This window comes from Charadrius vociferus, unplaced genomic scaffold (genome assembly GCF_000708025.1).
Source record: "Charadrius vociferus isolate BGI_N301 unplaced genomic scaffold, ASM70802v2 scaffold202, whole genome shotgun sequence".
Classification (NCBI taxonomy): Eukaryota; Metazoa; Chordata; class Aves; order Charadriiformes; family Charadriidae; genus Charadrius; species Charadrius vociferus.
The window spans coordinates 2437840-2454898 of NW_009647242.1; the positions used below are offsets into that span (position 1 = coordinate 2437840).

The 17059-nt window shown below is 37.2% G+C and overlaps 1 protein-coding gene across 1 annotated transcript in view; it reads left to right on the forward strand.

Moving 5' to 3' along the window:
* The window catches only part of NDUFV2 (NADH dehydrogenase (ubiquinone) flavoprotein 2, 24kDa), a 15470-nt gene extending 969 nt beyond the window's left edge, over positions 1 to 14501 (forward strand). The window contains exons 2-10 of the mRNA XM_009879985.1: positions 4 to 219; positions 1650 to 1699; positions 1915 to 1975; positions 7998 to 8060; positions 8150 to 8266; positions 9871 to 10039; positions 12312 to 12421; positions 13335 to 13411; positions 14343 to 14501. Coding sequence (XP_009878287.1) covers positions 4 to 219; positions 1650 to 1699; positions 1915 to 1975; positions 7998 to 8060; positions 8150 to 8266; positions 9871 to 10039; positions 12312 to 12421; positions 13335 to 13411; positions 14343 to 14436 — 957 coding nt within the window. The 3' untranslated portion in view covers positions 14437 to 14501. The remainder of the gene's footprint in view (positions 1 to 3; positions 220 to 1649; positions 1700 to 1914; positions 1976 to 7997; positions 8061 to 8149; positions 8267 to 9870; positions 10040 to 12311; positions 12422 to 13334; positions 13412 to 14342) is intronic.
* Positions 14502 to 17059: the final 2558 nt, after the last annotated feature.

Here is a 17059-nt window from a genome sequence, read left to right on the forward strand (position 1 = left end):
TAGGGCCTCGGGGAAGGAAAGGCCGGTACAGTGGTGGAAAAGGCGTCGGTGGCGGGTGTCTCCCTCGGCCTCGGGGCCTACCGGAGTTACCTGAGCGGCGCTAGAGTAGCACTGCCTGCATCGAGTGAAAAAGGCTCCAGCAGTAATTGCTCGGTGCTTGTTATAGGTTATTGGGAAGCGTCCCAAGTGGAAAAGTATGTTTCCGACTTACCCATATATGTAAGGCTAACCATGGGGAAGGAAGCCCCTTGGTTTGTTTTTTAATCCTGAGTCAACTCTTGAAACTAATTGAGGTCCTTTAGGGCAGTGCAAAAAACCGGGGTCTTGTCCTCTTTCTTCTTAAAGTCTGAAATTTACAGGGTTTGGTTCGTGGAAACAGCATGCTATCTTTTGGTAAAGGGTTTTCATCTGAAGTGCTGCTTTTGGTAGGAGACTGCCTCTTACAGTTAGAAACCTGAAGCTTACAATGTGGTGGTGGTCCCTTCAGAGATAAAACTGCATATGTGCTATATTTAATTAGCATTTAATAGGATTTATACCAGAGCATCAAATCCCCATTCATGTGCTCCTTTCACCATTGTCTGTGGAATTTCAGTTGCATTTGCATGCTGTATTTACACTTTTTAGTCTTTTGTCTGAATTTTCATGTTGTCTGGTTCACAGAGAGCACTCAAATTGGCATGCCAGTGCAGTTTATTTGATGTGCTTCATGTCAGTTGATAAAGATGATAGGCTGAGAGTCTCCTGGAAGAGGTGGCACTCATGAAGGATCTGCAGTCCACAGAGTTATCCATGTATCCCAGAGTTGATTTTGGCTTATGACACAGAATGGCAGATGAATTGCTTTCCTGGCTGCTGCTTTCAGATGAGCTGGAAGTGGAGAGCAAAGAGGAAATGGGTGCATACTATGTAATGCACATAACTGCATAGTAAATCCAGTGCTTCCTGGAAGGACTGATCATATGACAGGGAAAGACTGCAGGCATCGTGTGAAAGTACACTGCAGGTGAAACTACATGATCTGCTGCTGAAAAGATGGAGCTGATTAGGTTGCTCTTACAGAAGAGCAGGGAGTGTAGTTCCCTGACCTTATGCCTGTACTTTTGCTAGTTTGATGCTGATCCACTTGAAATCCCACAAATTTTATACAGTAACAGAAATTAAGTAGTTAAGGGGGCCATTTTATTTTTTTAATATGTTATATTTCTGTTACTTCAAGAATTCTCAAAACTGGTCTAGAGTTCAATGTAAAAATTAATATTAAAATTATATAAACTTAATTTTTTATAGAATGTTTGCTTATGACAAGATAATATAATCAGATGATTTTAGTAATACTGGCCAGAATCTAGCAGTTCTGATCTGTTTTGGCATGACAGATCCAGACAGACACTACAGAGAATAGCTGAACACAACTTGTATATGGCTCTTGTGTCCTGTTGATATTTCGTGTTCTTAACTTTGTTCTTTTATGCCCAATCTCACTGTTCAGTTAGATAAAAGCTGAAGAAGCATGTAAATGCTTACTAGAGAAGAACCTCAATAATAGTAGTTTCTGCAAGTTTTTTAAAGGACATGATATAAAGTAACAAATTCCAAAATTCTTCATGAAATGAGTGATAATTAGTATTCAAGGCATTTAAATTAAGCTGTGGCAGAGTATTACCTGTTTGCGGTTAAATCCTTTAATTTCTACATTGTCTGAAATGGTCAAGGTGAGTTAAGAGATTTGATTTCCTAATAGCATAGGAGAGCCCTTAATATTATTTTCTTGACTTAATTTAAATTGTTATTGATGACAGTAAAATTAATGGCTTACAATTAGAATAGAAATCAAGCTGGTTCTGAAAGCAGTCTCTAGCACTATGGAAATTATTAACTGTTAATACTATCTACTTTTTTTTTTTAGATAAGACAAATCCGATACTTACATAGAACAGCAGTGCGCAATGCCAGTGGAGGAGCCTTATTTGTGGTAAGTAATTTTGTACCTTAGTGGAAGGGGGATGTATAAGAAGAGTTTGGCATATACTTTTTTAATCTGCCTAAAAGCTTCTGATGGGCAGAACTTGCTATAGAAGCCTGCTGGAATTTACAAAGAAGCATTTTTTCAGCAGAACTTTTTATTAGAGTTGTGATGGGAGTATCAAAAGGTTTTATTTTAGTTTTTGGCCTTGTATTTCTTAAAACTATATAGTGAAAACTCCTGTTTATTAATAGCAACGGTGATATTAGCAGCATTTGTGTGTGATTACAGATAAGACTTTGTTTATACTCGTTTCATCTTAAAACAGTTTTTGTTTCCTGTTTTAACTGAAGTTAATTGAGTTTGTAATTGAAGCTCATAAAACTTTTTGCAGACCCAATTTCTTGATTTCTAAAATTTGCAGCAGAACTACCTTTAGGTCCAGGTCTAGCCCTGTTCACAAGCAGTTGAAAAGTGCAGTTCTTGTTCGTATTGTATGTCATATAGCATGTTGCATAATGATTCATAATTGAGACCACCGGACATTATCATAATATGTATAAATAGTAATGGTGATTGCAAAAAAAAAAAAGTCCTCAAATTTAAATGTGTGAAGCACGCATGCTGCCTGCCTACCTCCAAAGAGAACCTGAAGCATCTGAGAGGTGTATCCTGTCCCATTCTGCTCTGTCCAGAGCTTTATCTAGTCTGCAGTTCAACAGCTGAACAACTTGGCGTCTCTACAACATCTGGTGGAAATCAACACTTTACTAGAGAATTGACCATTTTGTTGAAAGCAGGTGCTCAGAATTTTTTAACAGATTTTTGTTGTTGTTGTTGCCTTTCTGCAGCTGTCTCTACAGCTTTTCTCATAAGATGAAGTTAATGGGATTACAGTACATGCTTTGTATACTTTTCCAGAAACCTGAGCAGTCACTGATGATTTATGGAGTGAGAGCTGGTGTTCAAGGAATAGAAGAAACAGCGTAGGCTGACAACTTAGGAAACTTCAAGTGTAGTTTGAGATTGGTGAAGGCAGATAAAAGGTGTCTTTGGCACCCTAATGGATGTTGGTGCCTAGCATATGAAGCTAGACAGCTTTGTAAATTCTGCAGGCATTTTTCAAGTTTTATGTAACTGTGTAACTATTTGCTGGAGGGAGGAGCCTTAAAATAGAGAAAGGGAGGTAGGAAAGTAAAGTTGTGTGGTTTAGTTAGCTACTTGTGATATCCAGCTGTTTTATTTAATAGCATCATTCACTCCTTTCATTCTTATTCCACAACAGAATTTTTGCTAGAAGAGCATAGGAAATTGTTTGTGTGGGGGTTTGTTTTAGGGGGGGGGGGGTTGGTTTGTTTGTTTTTTTTAATAGGTAATATTTGTTGTTCTATGAAGTAAAAGGCTATGGGAAGAAGATAGTTGGATGTCATTGTGTGCATGTCTGATTGTTTGCTCTAACTGCAACTAAAATCCTTGACAGCAAATTTCAGAAGTTACTTAACATAGCACATTTCAAGGGGAACTCCTGCTGAGTTGAGCTGAAGGCATTATTTTAATCAACACTAGGTGTTTGTATGCAATCAGAGAAGGGGACTATTCCCCCCCACCCCCGATTTCTGTAGGGGGGGAAAAAACCCAACGTTAAAAAAAAGCCTTAGTTTTCTGGAATATTACAAGCAGATGAAGTGTTGATGGTTGTTTAAACCTGCTTGTGGAGGAATAGTAGGCTTGCCTGGGAGTAACTCTAACCTGTTGTGGTGGTCCTCCTTATATGTCAGTTTACGCAGCAGTGTCTTTTTTTTTTTATTTTATTTTGCAAAGCATGTTGGTGCTTCTTGTTGCACTTTCCATATATGATATCTGTGTGAGGAAGGGAGATGCATTCAGTATGCTTGTTTTGTAACAGCAAGGAACAGACGGGCAGGGAACCTAGTTGTCTTAAAAGCTAGTATTAAAATACAGTGCTGATTTGCATGCCCTTTTACCCCTTTGCAAACTTTTTTCATGCAAGTTTTTTCCTTGCATGTTATCAGAAACATACAGAAATAACAAAGCTTCTACTGAAACTCCTTTTTATTCTGAAATAGCCAAGAAGGGACTTTCTTAATCATTAAACTCAGTCTGGTGCCATCACAGGCAGCTAGATCTCAATTCCAGAAAGAGTATACCAAGTTTAAAAGTAGGTAGATTGTTTGCCTGTAATAACCTAAGAGAGCTGCTCCAAATCTATCATATTTCTGATGGCTAGGGAAGACCTCATTTCAAAGATACTTTTATTTACAATAGTTACCTTTCTGTCTTTAAGCATGTCTTCTCTATCTTTGACTTTTACTTGTCTGTAGCCTCCTTAGCAAGCTAAAACTTTAATCTTTTACTTTGTAGTTTTCAAAACATGGACTGGAGTTTCCTTAACACATTAACCGCCTTGATGTGGGCTTTGTCATAGGGCTGCACAGGAGGTTAGTACAGAAGGTTAGATAATTGCTATATTATAGTTTTAGTTACTTGTGAAGATGATCAGTGAGATACTTGGATCTGAGAGTACTTCCACCATTCTTAAATTAAGAGAGGTTTAGATCTTGAGTTCTGCTGGAATAGTCAATGCAGGGTACTTTCCCTTTGGAGGAAAAGTAATAAATTTCATTGCTGATTTGATATGGACTCTTAACAGGTTGTTGCCCTAAACATCTTTTCTCCTACATACCACACAGTTCTCTCATTTTGGTTTACAGTGTTTTGGACTGGTGTTTACCACAGGGCATAGGTCAAGTTTCAGGCCAACTTTTTTTGCTGTATGCATGAAAGCTAAATTATTCTAGTTATTATATTGTAATTCTTCGGCATTCTTTAATAATTCTCTGTGTCAAGGAAGACAGGTGACTAGATCACTGAAAAAAGAATAACAAAATGGCCCAGGTTGGTGTAGCAAAATGAATGTCAGATGAACATTCAGCAGCCTTGGTACCTTCCACGGGAGAGTACCATCATCTGTGGGGACAGTGTGGCCTGGGTAGGCCTTCACAGTGCAGTTGTTCACACCTTTAAGTAGGTTAGTCTGAATCCTGCAATACAAATGTGATACAGTCAATCTATGCATGGAATGAAAACATATTGTGTAAGACTTAAGGAAATTGCAGGGCATGAGAAGGGAATCAGAAAAAATGTCTGGGTAGAGTCTCACCTTGCTTTTCAACAAATTGCTGTAGTCTGTACAGACATAATTGTTTGTACTTAGTTTGTGTATGGAGAAAGCCATAGTATATTTGTTTCTTGTTATGAGCATCTCTCATATGAGGAAAGGCTGAGAGAGCTGGGACTGTTAGAGAAGGTTGGAGGAAGGGGGATCTTATCAATGTCTATAAGTACGTGAAGGGAGGGTGCAAAGAGGATGGAGCCAGGCTCTTTTCAGTGGTGCCCAGTGACAGGACCAGAGCGAATGGCCTCAGACAACATCAGGGGACACTTTTTCACTGTGAGGGTGACCATGCACAGCCTGCCCAGAGACGTGGAGCCTCCCACCTTGGAGATATTCAGAAGAAGCCATCTGGACATGGTCCTGGGCAACCAACTCTGGGTGGCTCTGCTTGAGCAATGGAGTTTGGCCCAGGTGACCTCCAGGGGTCCCTTCCAACCTCAACCACTCTGTGATTTAACATAGTATTCCTTCCAACGCTGTGTCCTTAATTCTGATCTTCTTCTGCATCATCTGTATCCTAAAAAAAGGCAGAAATGCACCAATATAATTTAGGAGCAAATCAGCTTATTTAAGTTTCAGATAACTGGTGCATTGTCAGACAAATGGAATACTAGGGAAGATGTGATTGGCAAATTCCTAAGAACTCAGTAGGCCTAGAACTCTGTAAGCTCTTGATGAAAACTATCAAACTCTCCACAGCACAGAATTAGATGAAGCCCATTTAGGAAAATGGAAAACAAAAAAGATGACATGATCTTACATGGTGTTCACCTGTGCTGTAGCCTTTACAATGTATCGTGGAGTCTTGCTGCACAGAATTGACTGTGTGGAAAACTAGCTTCAGATAGAAAATCTTTATTATTCTTCTTCACATGTAGGGTATCTAAGGATATCCATCTAGAGATGGTACACTGAAACGAACAGCTGTTCTAGACAAAGAGGGAGATTTTAATTAAATGTACTTATTTGCAAAAGCAATGGAAATAAACTACAATTGTAACTATCAAATAGCTGTGGAAGGCAAAATAGCAACCTGAAATAAAACAGGCATGCAGATTTGAGAAGGAAAAGTTTAGTTCTGGAAATACATATCATGAATCATGAATTTGATCTGTGCAGCTAAGACAGAACAGGTCTGTAAGGGGAAAAAAAACCCTAAAGTTGCACAGTATTTCTTGTCAGTTTTTCCTCCATCAGCCTCTTTTTAAGAACTTTCATTAAAATTGGCAGAAAACCCTCACCAGTACTACATATGAGGAGTCAAATCCTTTATCTGGAAGGGCCGGTCTAAAATAGTGGCAATTGTGTCCCTAAAAGCTGTTTTATGTTATCTTGTAGACCATACAATAAGCAATAAATTCATACTTAATAACCAAGGCCCTTTGAACACAAATATTTTATCTTTCTGTAATTTCTGTTATTAGGAGAAAGTCATCCTTGGTGAAGAAGTACATATTGACTGTACTTTTATATTTGACTTGGAAATGCGGTAGGGGTATGTGCTCTCAAACTGATGGTGCCAGTAGTATTGTCTGCTCCAGGATATGTACAGGATAAGCAAAAGGAATCTCTTGCTAGACCAACAGATGTAATTGAAATTAAGTATTTGGCCTTTCAATATTTCCATGTTAGAATTTCTAAATCCAGAAATAGCTATGGACCACACGTATTTTAAGTTCTGCACTGATGACAATCTTCCAGTATGTAGGTATCTTGGAGTGGTAAGATTAAGTCCTTCACTGCTTAATAATGCAGTATGGAAACTGCAAAATCACCCTAGGTTACTTGAGAAAGTTATTATTAAGTGAAAGTCAATGGAGTGGGTTTCTTTTTCCTAAATATACTTTTAAAGCTTTTATTATTAGCTGGTTGTGGATTACTTTTAACATCATGCCTCAAGTATTGCTTGAATTCTTCCTCAAACTATCCGTTTCATTTAACATTTTCTCAATTTGAAAACTGTATAAAGTTTGGAATTAAACTTAACTATGAGTATTTCAAGGATACCACAATGAGCTGCTTAGAGATAACTGAAAATTTTGTGCAGGAAGTTTTGCCTCTGGATAAGTATTTTCGTCAGAATCAAGATTTTATTATAGAAAAATGTCACTTTCTTGAAGAGTTCAAAATTTCTATTTTCTGAAAACAAGAACTAATTTCAATTTGATGTTTCCCTAGAAGACGACCTTAAAAATAATATTATAGAATACCTTATTTTGGAAATATTAATTCAAAATTATTCTTCTTCCACCCCGATTCAGAATTGCATCTAAAGTTAAAATGTTGAAATCTATTGCAAATCAAAATAATATGTTAAAATGGGTTAGTAACATGTGTTTGACTGTGCATACATTTTAGTTGTTATATAACAAGCTTCTTGATGAATTTTGAAGTTTTTATAGTTAATGTCTCATGGGAAAAGAAAAAACAAAGAAAGGCTGTTGTTTTAGTCCCTTGCTGTTTATTAAGGTATTAACTAGAGGACTCTTAATCTACTTGTGATGTGTTTGAACATAATTACCAAACTGTATTAACAGTGTTTAAAAATATGTATTTTGATAACAACACCATATTCCTCAAGAAATAATTTTCTGAATAGGAAATAACAGGAATAAGTTGTCATTTTAAAGAGTGATGAAATAATTGCCAACTTCCCCAGAGATATTTTATCATTTGTGCTTGAGTACTATGAAATTTTTATCTGGAATATATCGGTTTTATTCAAGCAATTCAACTGCAACTGTCTAATGAGAAGATATTTTACAACAGTAAATTTATCCTGAATAATTTCCTGACAACCCTATTTTTACATGTTTTTGTTTTCTTTTCCTGAAGCACAGAGATAGTCCTGAAAATAATCCAGATACTCCATTTGAGTTCACACCTGAAAACCAAAAGGTATGCAGCCAAAAAAAGTTACACACACAGACTTTGTCTTTAGATTGGTACTTATTTTTTTTTTTTCCCCCCTCTCTTCCTTTAAAAAGCGAATAGAAGCAATCATAAACAACTACCCAGGGGGACACAAGTCTGCAGCTGTCATGGCAGTACTAGATTTGGCTCAAAGACAGCATGGATGGTTGCCCATATCGGCTATGAACAAGGTATTTAGTACTTAATTATCTTTCAAGCATAATTGTACTGTTTTCTTTAAATATCTTATTAGAATATTAGCATTTATGTATCAAAGTGTACATGTGGCACAGAATTGTGGGAATTACCTGTGAGACTGTATTTTAAAAAATAAAAGGGAAAACTAACCCAGGGAACTGTGGGCTCTGTTGTTTACATAAAGGTTAGTCCATTGCTAGAAACTACAGACAGAACAAAACAGAAATTACATGAGCCTTAATTTGGTAGGCTCTTTTCCCAGAATCATCCTGGAAGTAGAAACAGAAACTTGAAATGTTTTCTTTGCTGCTGAATTTGGGGAAAGCAAAAGATAATGACCGTGGGTTTTTTTTCCTCTCAGATTAGTGGCACTACACACATTGCCAAGATTGTACTTAATCTCTCAGCCTGTAAAGACTTCTGGAAAGCAGCATTAGCGTACTGTGTCTCAAGAGCGTTTTATAACTCCTCACAGCAAGTGAAGACTTACCAAATGATTTATTAAAATTGTTTCAAAATAAGCAAGCAAGTACACCGCTTCAAAGTGATAGGTTGCCTGACAGTAATCAAATACCAAGAAAAAAAAAATTCAGGTTTATATTCATATGAATAAATCTATCATATTTTGTGTTACAATCTGGCATATCATCAGTTTTAACGTGAAAAGTTTTAAATTCAATCAAGATATGCTAAGTGAGGATTTCGAGTGTTAGAGAAATCACTGAAGGACTTAAGTGCACATTTAGAGAAAGACATTTTTTTTGCTACTGTTTTTACTGTGTAGCATAAACCCTCAAATCGCCATTAATACTGAATGAGAAAAGTATTTTTGTTTATTTACTCAACGTTTTGGATTGATACTATGTTTAAAAAGATCTTAAGATTTTTAAGTGATCAAATATTTTCCGTGGTTTGTTATTTGCCTGCTATAGAGACTGGAACATAAAACAGTTACGCTTTTGACAACAGTGAGTTCTCAACTTGAGCAGTTTGCCAGGCTTCCAGGTTAATGAGGTCAGGGACTCTTATACGAGAACTGGCTCCATGGAGATTGTGCTTCACTCCCTATTTATTATCTGTGACGCCAATCTGCAGATGTAGCAGTGGTGTTTGTAAGGCCAGCTCTGGTGTGTCAAAGAACCTGAGACAGACCTGCTGTATCTAAATTAGGTGAGCGTAGTACCAGCCTGTAAGTATTCCCTTAGCAAAAGGCTTAGGTGGGATGGTGTGGGCAGATGTGTACAAGTTCACTCATACAGCAAAAAAGCAGAACTGCAGCATGAGTTGGGGCTGACAGTGAATGCTGGAACACGGCTGATGCCTTGCATCTAGCTTATGTATGATGCTAGATGCTGGAGGGAATTGACTTGAGCTCCTTGCTGTGCTAATCCATGGCTTAGTGGAGTTTGTGCTCGAGCAGAGTAACCCAGGTGTCTTTTCTTGGTACTTGAATACAGCTGTGCTTTGATACCCATCCCCTCCCTCTTATTTGTTACTGCAGACAAAGGACAGGTGACTTTATTGAAATGGTTTGTTAAATGCCTTTACTCATGTTCTGTGGGAATTCAATGTAGTGTCTGTGTTCCCCTTGTTACAGGTTGCTGAAATTTTAGAAATGCCTCCCATGAGAGTGTATGAAGTAGCAACCTTCTATACAATGTATAATCGCAAACCTGTTGGGAAATACCACATTCAGGTCTGCACTACCACACCTTGCATGCTGCGAGACTCTGATAGTATTTTAGAAGCCATTAAGAAGAAACTTGGTATGACACAAATTTGTAATACACTTTTTGTAATTGTTTTTACTTTTGTTTAATGATACCAAAGTAAAATTTTCATATGATGGGGATAGAGCGATAGTATTGACAATAAAGAGTGAAATCATTGGAGAATAGGCACAAAATACTTCAAATTTCAGATCTGGCATTTATTCTTTATTTTTAAAGATTTCAGTACAGTAGAGCAGAAAAGGCCATCATCTAGAGTGCGATTTAGTGGTCTTAAGGTGGTTTTAAAGGCAATTCACCAGGAAATGCATTACTGTAATATGACACTTGGACTGAGAAAATAAGCCCTATCCCATATGTAGAAGAGGACTCTGAATGCTATGGCACTTTTTTATATGCAAAATAAGATATTTTTTTAACGTATATGCTATATGAAAGTTGTTTGTAAGGGGTTTTTTATTGAAGTAAGATGAGAGAATCATAGAATTGTTTGGGTTGGAAGGAACACTAAAGATCATGTAGTTCCAGCCCCCATGCCTTGGGCAGGAATAGCTTCCGCTAGACCAGGCTGCTCAAAGCCCCATCCAGCCTGGCCTTGAACGCCTCCAGGGATGGGGCATCCACAGCTTTTCTGGGTGACCTGTCCCAGTGTCTTACCACCCTCACAGTAAAGAATTTCTTCTTAATATCTAGTTTAAATCTACCCTCTTCCAGGTTAAAACCGTTACCCCTCATCCTATCACTACACTCCTGATAAAGAGTCCCTCCCCATCTTTCCTGTAGGCCCCCTTTAAGTACTGGATGGCTGCTGTAAGGTCTCCCAAAGCCTTCTCTTCTCCAAGCTGAACAACCCCAACTCTGTCAGCCTGTCCTTAGAGGGAAGGCACTCCAGCCCCCTGATCATCTTCGTGGCCCTCCTCTGGACCTGCTCCAACAGGCCCGTGTCCTTCATACGCTGGGGACTCCAGAGCTAGACACGGGGTGTCCAGGTGGGGTCTCATGAGAACAGAGTACAGGGGCAGAATCACCTCCCTCCACCTGCTGGACATGTGTCTTTTCATGTGGCCTAAGATGCAATTGGCTTTCTGGACTGCGAGTGCACATTGCTGGCTTATACTCAGTTTTTCATCCACTGATACCCCCAGGTCCTTCTCTGCAGGGTTGCTCTCGATCTACTCATTGCCCAGCCTGTATCCATGTTGGGGATTGCCCCGACCCAGGATCTTGCACTTGGCCTTGTTGAACTTCATGAGGTCAATTCAGAGTGCTGCATCATATGAGATGTAAGGAGAACCCATGGGTTTTGCGTATGGGTTGTTTGTTTGGTTTTTTTCCTCCTTGTTGGGTGGTTATGAAGGGAAGAGGGGATAAGATCAGCAACTAACAACTCTTCCCCTTCTATCAAGCAGCAAGCTGGGCTAACATTTCCTAAGAACCACTGTGATAAGAGCTGCAGATTAGCGGCTTATTATCTTGCATTTCATATATTCTGTTGTCTGGAATAGGCCTATTTAGATGAAATTTGTCTTGGTTTGTTTCTGCAAAGACAGCAGAATTTTAACTGAAATTCTTAGCTTGAGAAGTCAAAGCATTAGGGATAACTGTGTAGCTCTTACCCAGGCCTTAGACTTTTATTAATTCTGCTCCCCCCCCCAATAATTATGGAGGAAAACTGCTTTTCAGCATTATTCCTTCCATACAGAATTTTGTCAAGATCAGACCTCTGAGGTGTTATTTTGGCTAACCTGCCCTCTGGGCAAGGTCTGTATCTGTATCACTAGACCAATTATGCATCACGGCAGCTAAGTATGTGTACAGAGTTGTTCAAGAAATAAGCCTTTGTGTAAAAATCTGGAAGGTGTTTATGAATTTGTCGCTAACAACGTTAGTGCTTGGATCTTGGTTAACTTGCGTATTTGGTCTCAACACTGTATATTAATGCATTTCATATTGGCACATGAAAGCTACATTTTGCCTATTTTTCCATTCTATTGTATTGATTACTAAAAATGTTCCTGAGTAGAGCTGTTCTGTTTCTTAGAACTGTCATTTCATGGTCATTTTTTGATAAATCATGCCTGTAAACCTGTAAATGAGGTCTCAAAAACGTATCCGAATACCCACTTCACAGTCTGTTAGGATCTTTTGTTTAATGGAAACATTTTGGACTCATTTAAGAGGATTTAACTATGCAAATGTTTTTAAGGCCAAAATACAAATAATGAGAAACCTATGGAGTACTTAGACTCATGCTTTATTAATCTTGTTCAGTAACCATTGCTGAACCTTATATTCTTTATTGGTTTAGGTATAAAAGTTGGGGAAACAACACCTGATAAACTCTTCACCCTGATAGAAGTGGAATGTTTAGGAGCTTGTGTAAATGCACCAATGGTACAAATAAATGACAATTACTACGTAAGTATTACACTCCCTTTTAAAAGATTAAACTAGTTTGCTGGGTTACCTGTATTTTCACTTGTTTCAGATTCTAAAGTTTTGGTTATTTACTTCAAATTCCTCTTGGCAGTGACAACTTATAACCTAGAGCATCTTCTAGTGTCTTGGCATCTTCCTAGAACGCTTCATCTGCATCACAGTGTATTGTGTATTTTTCCTTTCAGTTACTGTCTTGATTTATACAAGTCGAGTGATGGATTTTTGTGATAGTGGTCTGCCCATAAATCTGAAAATTTTAAATAGGTATTTGATAAGCTTTTAAAAGCACTTTTAAAGCAGTCTGTTGGAAAGTATGGACTGGTTTAACACCATTTTTGAACTTTTAGACTTCTGAATTCTGGCTCACTTGGATGCCCTCAGGCCAAAGGAATTTATATATTGACTGAATCCAACTTTTTTAAAACAAAAATGTAAAAGTATTTTATTTTGTTACCACAGTCTGATTAATTTTTTTAAGAACTGTTCTCTTGAGGTGTACCCACAATTTTTTTTTGTCTCAGCTGACACCATTTTGCAGTATGTGCCATGGCATGGGTATTGTGGGTAAGCAGAGACGCAGCTCACTAATATACCAAGGAAGCTGAAAACACAAACCCATGTTATAGATGACCCACATCAACATTTAGTTGTAACATAATTTCTGCAACTATATGTGAAATAAAAAATGTAACATTAAAACAACAGAAGGCTTTTTAACTTTCCTAACTCTTTGAACCAGTAGGTGTATTGATGGACAGGATCAAAATTACCTATGCTAGGAACACACCTAAGAGAGCCACTGTCTGATTAATTTTGAATGCTGCAATTAGTATAATTGCTGACTCTTTCTGTTTTTGTCAATGATCATTATTTTTTTTTTTTTTTTCCTCAGGAAGATTTGACACCTAAAGATATTGAAGACATTATTGATGAGCTAAAAGCTGGCAAAGTTCCCAAACCTGGCCCAAGGTATGCTATATTTGCATAATAATGGCCAACTATTTGAAGGCTAATCCTTTACAGAAACTAAATTCCTGTTCCAGTGATCTGAGTTCATAACCTTCAGCTAAAAAGCATTAATTAATTTGCTGAACAGAATGGCATGCATTCAGTGGCTTTTTACATATTCAAAGCCAAAAAGAATTGGAAAGAACTGAGAAGAGAATTTTTTATGTTCTTGCTGACTGGCTAGAGGAGCATAAAATGTGAAAATGTCTATTCTGATTTGGCTTAGGACCTAATAGGGGAATGGTTATCACCTGTTGGATTTTTTTGGTCTAGATCCAATAAATCAACAAATACCTGTGTTGTTGTGTGGGTGTGTTTTTTTTTTTAATTTCTGATAAAAGCCAGAAAGATTGCAAGTTTGCGAAAGGGTTATTATTTATGAGCTTTTCTTATATATTCTTTCCCATTATTCTTTCTTGGCCTAACTACACATATGCTTGTGTGAACAGAGGAATTAATTTGACTTGAGTGTGCCACATATTCCTATTGTTTCTATAATGATTTTTTTGAATACAAGAACAACAATCGTAAAACAGTTTCCAAACACAGGGAAGCATCTTTAATAAAAATATGACTGGTACAATTGGATACTGCTTTTGGTACTACAGAGATCAACATCAATTTGGTCAACCTATAAATAAATAAAAACAAAACTAGTGGTCCTCTCTTGCATTTCAGTTCTGAAACTGTTTGTCACTACCTGAATTTGGAATCCTTTTTATTTAAGAGTAGCATGACACACTTTTGAGGATGAATAGGAAGAATAAAAGAAAAAAACAAAACAGTGCCTTCAGCCTTAAGTCAGATTTGTAACTGTCTTCTATCCAGTGATTAAACAGTATCTGAGGTTATAACAATACCAGCAATGAGTAAAACTGCTTTCATTTTTCAGGAGTGGACGTTTTTCTTGTGAGCCAGCTGGTGGCCTTACTTCTCTGACCGAACCACCCAAAGGACCAGGGTTTGGAGTTCGAGCTGACCTATAAGGATTTTTGTAATACAAGATGAACTGTCTGAAAATAATAAAGTAACTTTAATATCAGTAAAATTATGTATGTTCTAGTACTTCTTAAAAAAATGAAGCAAGCAACAGCAATTAGAATATCTAACACCATGGTTTTAACTACTGCAAGGCATAATCATAATTCGAGGTTATAAAAAAAGTAGTTCTGTAAACTGTGAAGTGACTGAGAGAGTGCATTTGTGATCACTGAGAGATCAAAGCTGCATCTTTTGATCTGTCATTGAAAATTCAAGTTTTTCTAAGGTTCTTTGAAGAATCAACAAAACTGACTAAATTACAAGTCCGGCAAATGTGAAAATTATCTTATAATCATATTACACCCCCCCAAATACCAGTAGTACTCTACTAAAAGAATGAACAGCAACAAGAAAACACTTCCTGTACAAATGTATTCAATACAGCCAAGGTATGCAGCTGGAGGAAGACAGAATATATGAGAACAGTTTAATACGTGGCTAAGTGTCAGAGCCTTCTTTCACCTTACTGCTGTGCACCAGCTACTTTTAAGAACTAATCTACTCATTTAAAAACTGACTGCACATTGACACTTGATACATACACTTGTAAAATTTAGCAAATGTATGTACACTATGAACATTTCAATGTAAATTAGGAAATGTGAATGTCAGTCACCTGAAACCATATTGTGTCTGCCTCTTCTAACATCTGCTGTGTAACTTACATTCTTAATACAATTATGTGATAGATGCAGCTTAATTGTATTGTTTATATTTTATTCTATATGTATATGTTTTATTCTATATTTAGTTTGTTTTGATATTCTGATTAACAGTACTTCCCTCCTCTAAGTCAAATTTTGTATCCACAGATTTCCCTGCATCATGATTATCTCACATAGTCTCTTCATGCCCCACCTTTATTTCAACAGGCTCTTTGAAGTTCCTTGAGGTACTACTGTTAAACAAGTAGTGTTACTGTTGGTAGTTCTGAGAGAAAAATATATATGTATATCACTTGTAATGTAGAAGGGAGAGCAAGGTTTTTTATACTAAATTTTACAAAATTAAATCATTGAATTGCATACAAACGGAAAAGTAAATTTGATAAATAAATACAAGTCATTAGTGAAGCAGTCACCCAGTAGTATACAAGCGGTATAGAACGCTGTGCATAAGAAAATAGTACACGGATTGAAATATTATCTGTAATTTAAACTTGCTGAAAGCTCTTGTGAAAGGTCACTCCAGTGTTTTTAACAGCCACATGCCTTGTAGCACGCCAGGCATGTGACACTTCTCTAGAGACATAAAGTGAGACAGACAGCACATTACATTTTGATGCAAAGACAGACTCAGTCTGTAACTAAGCTGTTTGCTCAATTAAAAACAAAGCTGTATTGTAGTTCATACAGGATTACCTTATTCTAACCTAGTATGAAAGCAGACAACTGTTTTTAAAGTGTATGTTGAATATAAATGAGGATTTTGCATGTGTTATGGAACTATCATAAACTACAATTTTAACTGTGAAACTGATGTGATTGCATAATTGTCTTGAGCAGAAACATAGTTTTAGACCTGCCAAGTTTGAAAATTCCCAGTATGCAAAAACAAAGCCCTAAAATGCCAGACTCCTCCCACTGGTAAAGCTGGACATGAGAGTTTGTTGCCTTGTCCCACTTTTTTCCCCCTGTTCATTCCATCTGTACATGGAAATCTTGATGTCTGTCTCATGAGCAGAACATGGACCTCAACAGTTTCCCACTTGTTGGAGATCATGTTAGTGATGTTCCACAGACAAGTATGTCAGTCATTTTGATGCAACGCCTAACAGTCTGCCAATCACTTGAAAAGGATAATTCACATTATCCTTATTGCGTGGTACAAATCTGATACACCACTGTTTAAAACTGAATTCAGTATTATATTGTAGTGCAGCTGTAGGACTGTGAAATATTTGAAGAGAAATATGCAAATAACCACGACTCTCCTTTCTCATCTTACCCACAATTATGTGAGGCTTCATGGTCCTGGTTTCTACACCAAAAAAGTTTGGCAATCGTTGTACTAAGATAATTGATTAAAGAAAAAATTCACATCTTGTGTTATTTCAGGTTTTGTTGAAAGTTGATCATTTTAGAATGCAGTCATCTCAACTAGAAATACAGATTCTGCAATATTTGTTACATGTAGTTGTTTACTAGATACAAAATTATTTTCCCAGTGGTAACACATGCAGGACTGTGATGAGGATTAACATGGTGATCATTACGGAAGAGTTATAGAATAGTATAAGAATTAATATAGCCAAGTTCTCTTTTCTGTTCTTGAATAGCTGAATGGGTATTATCAATACCCCATGCTTGCTTTTACTAGTAGTATTGAATATTTTAGGTATCAAATGTTTAAAGGACATAATTTCCATTATTCTCAATCCTCAACAGCAGAGGGTTACCGATAGAAATTCTGGGCAGCTGACACTAACTTGTCAAATAATTAAACACTTAATTCTGCGCGTTTGATCTACCAGTGCCTATCTTGGACTATGCGAGTACTGGGTGAGGAGTTACATGAAAAATGAGTTAACTACAGCAACAGCAAATAACATTCCTTAAAGTGGGAATG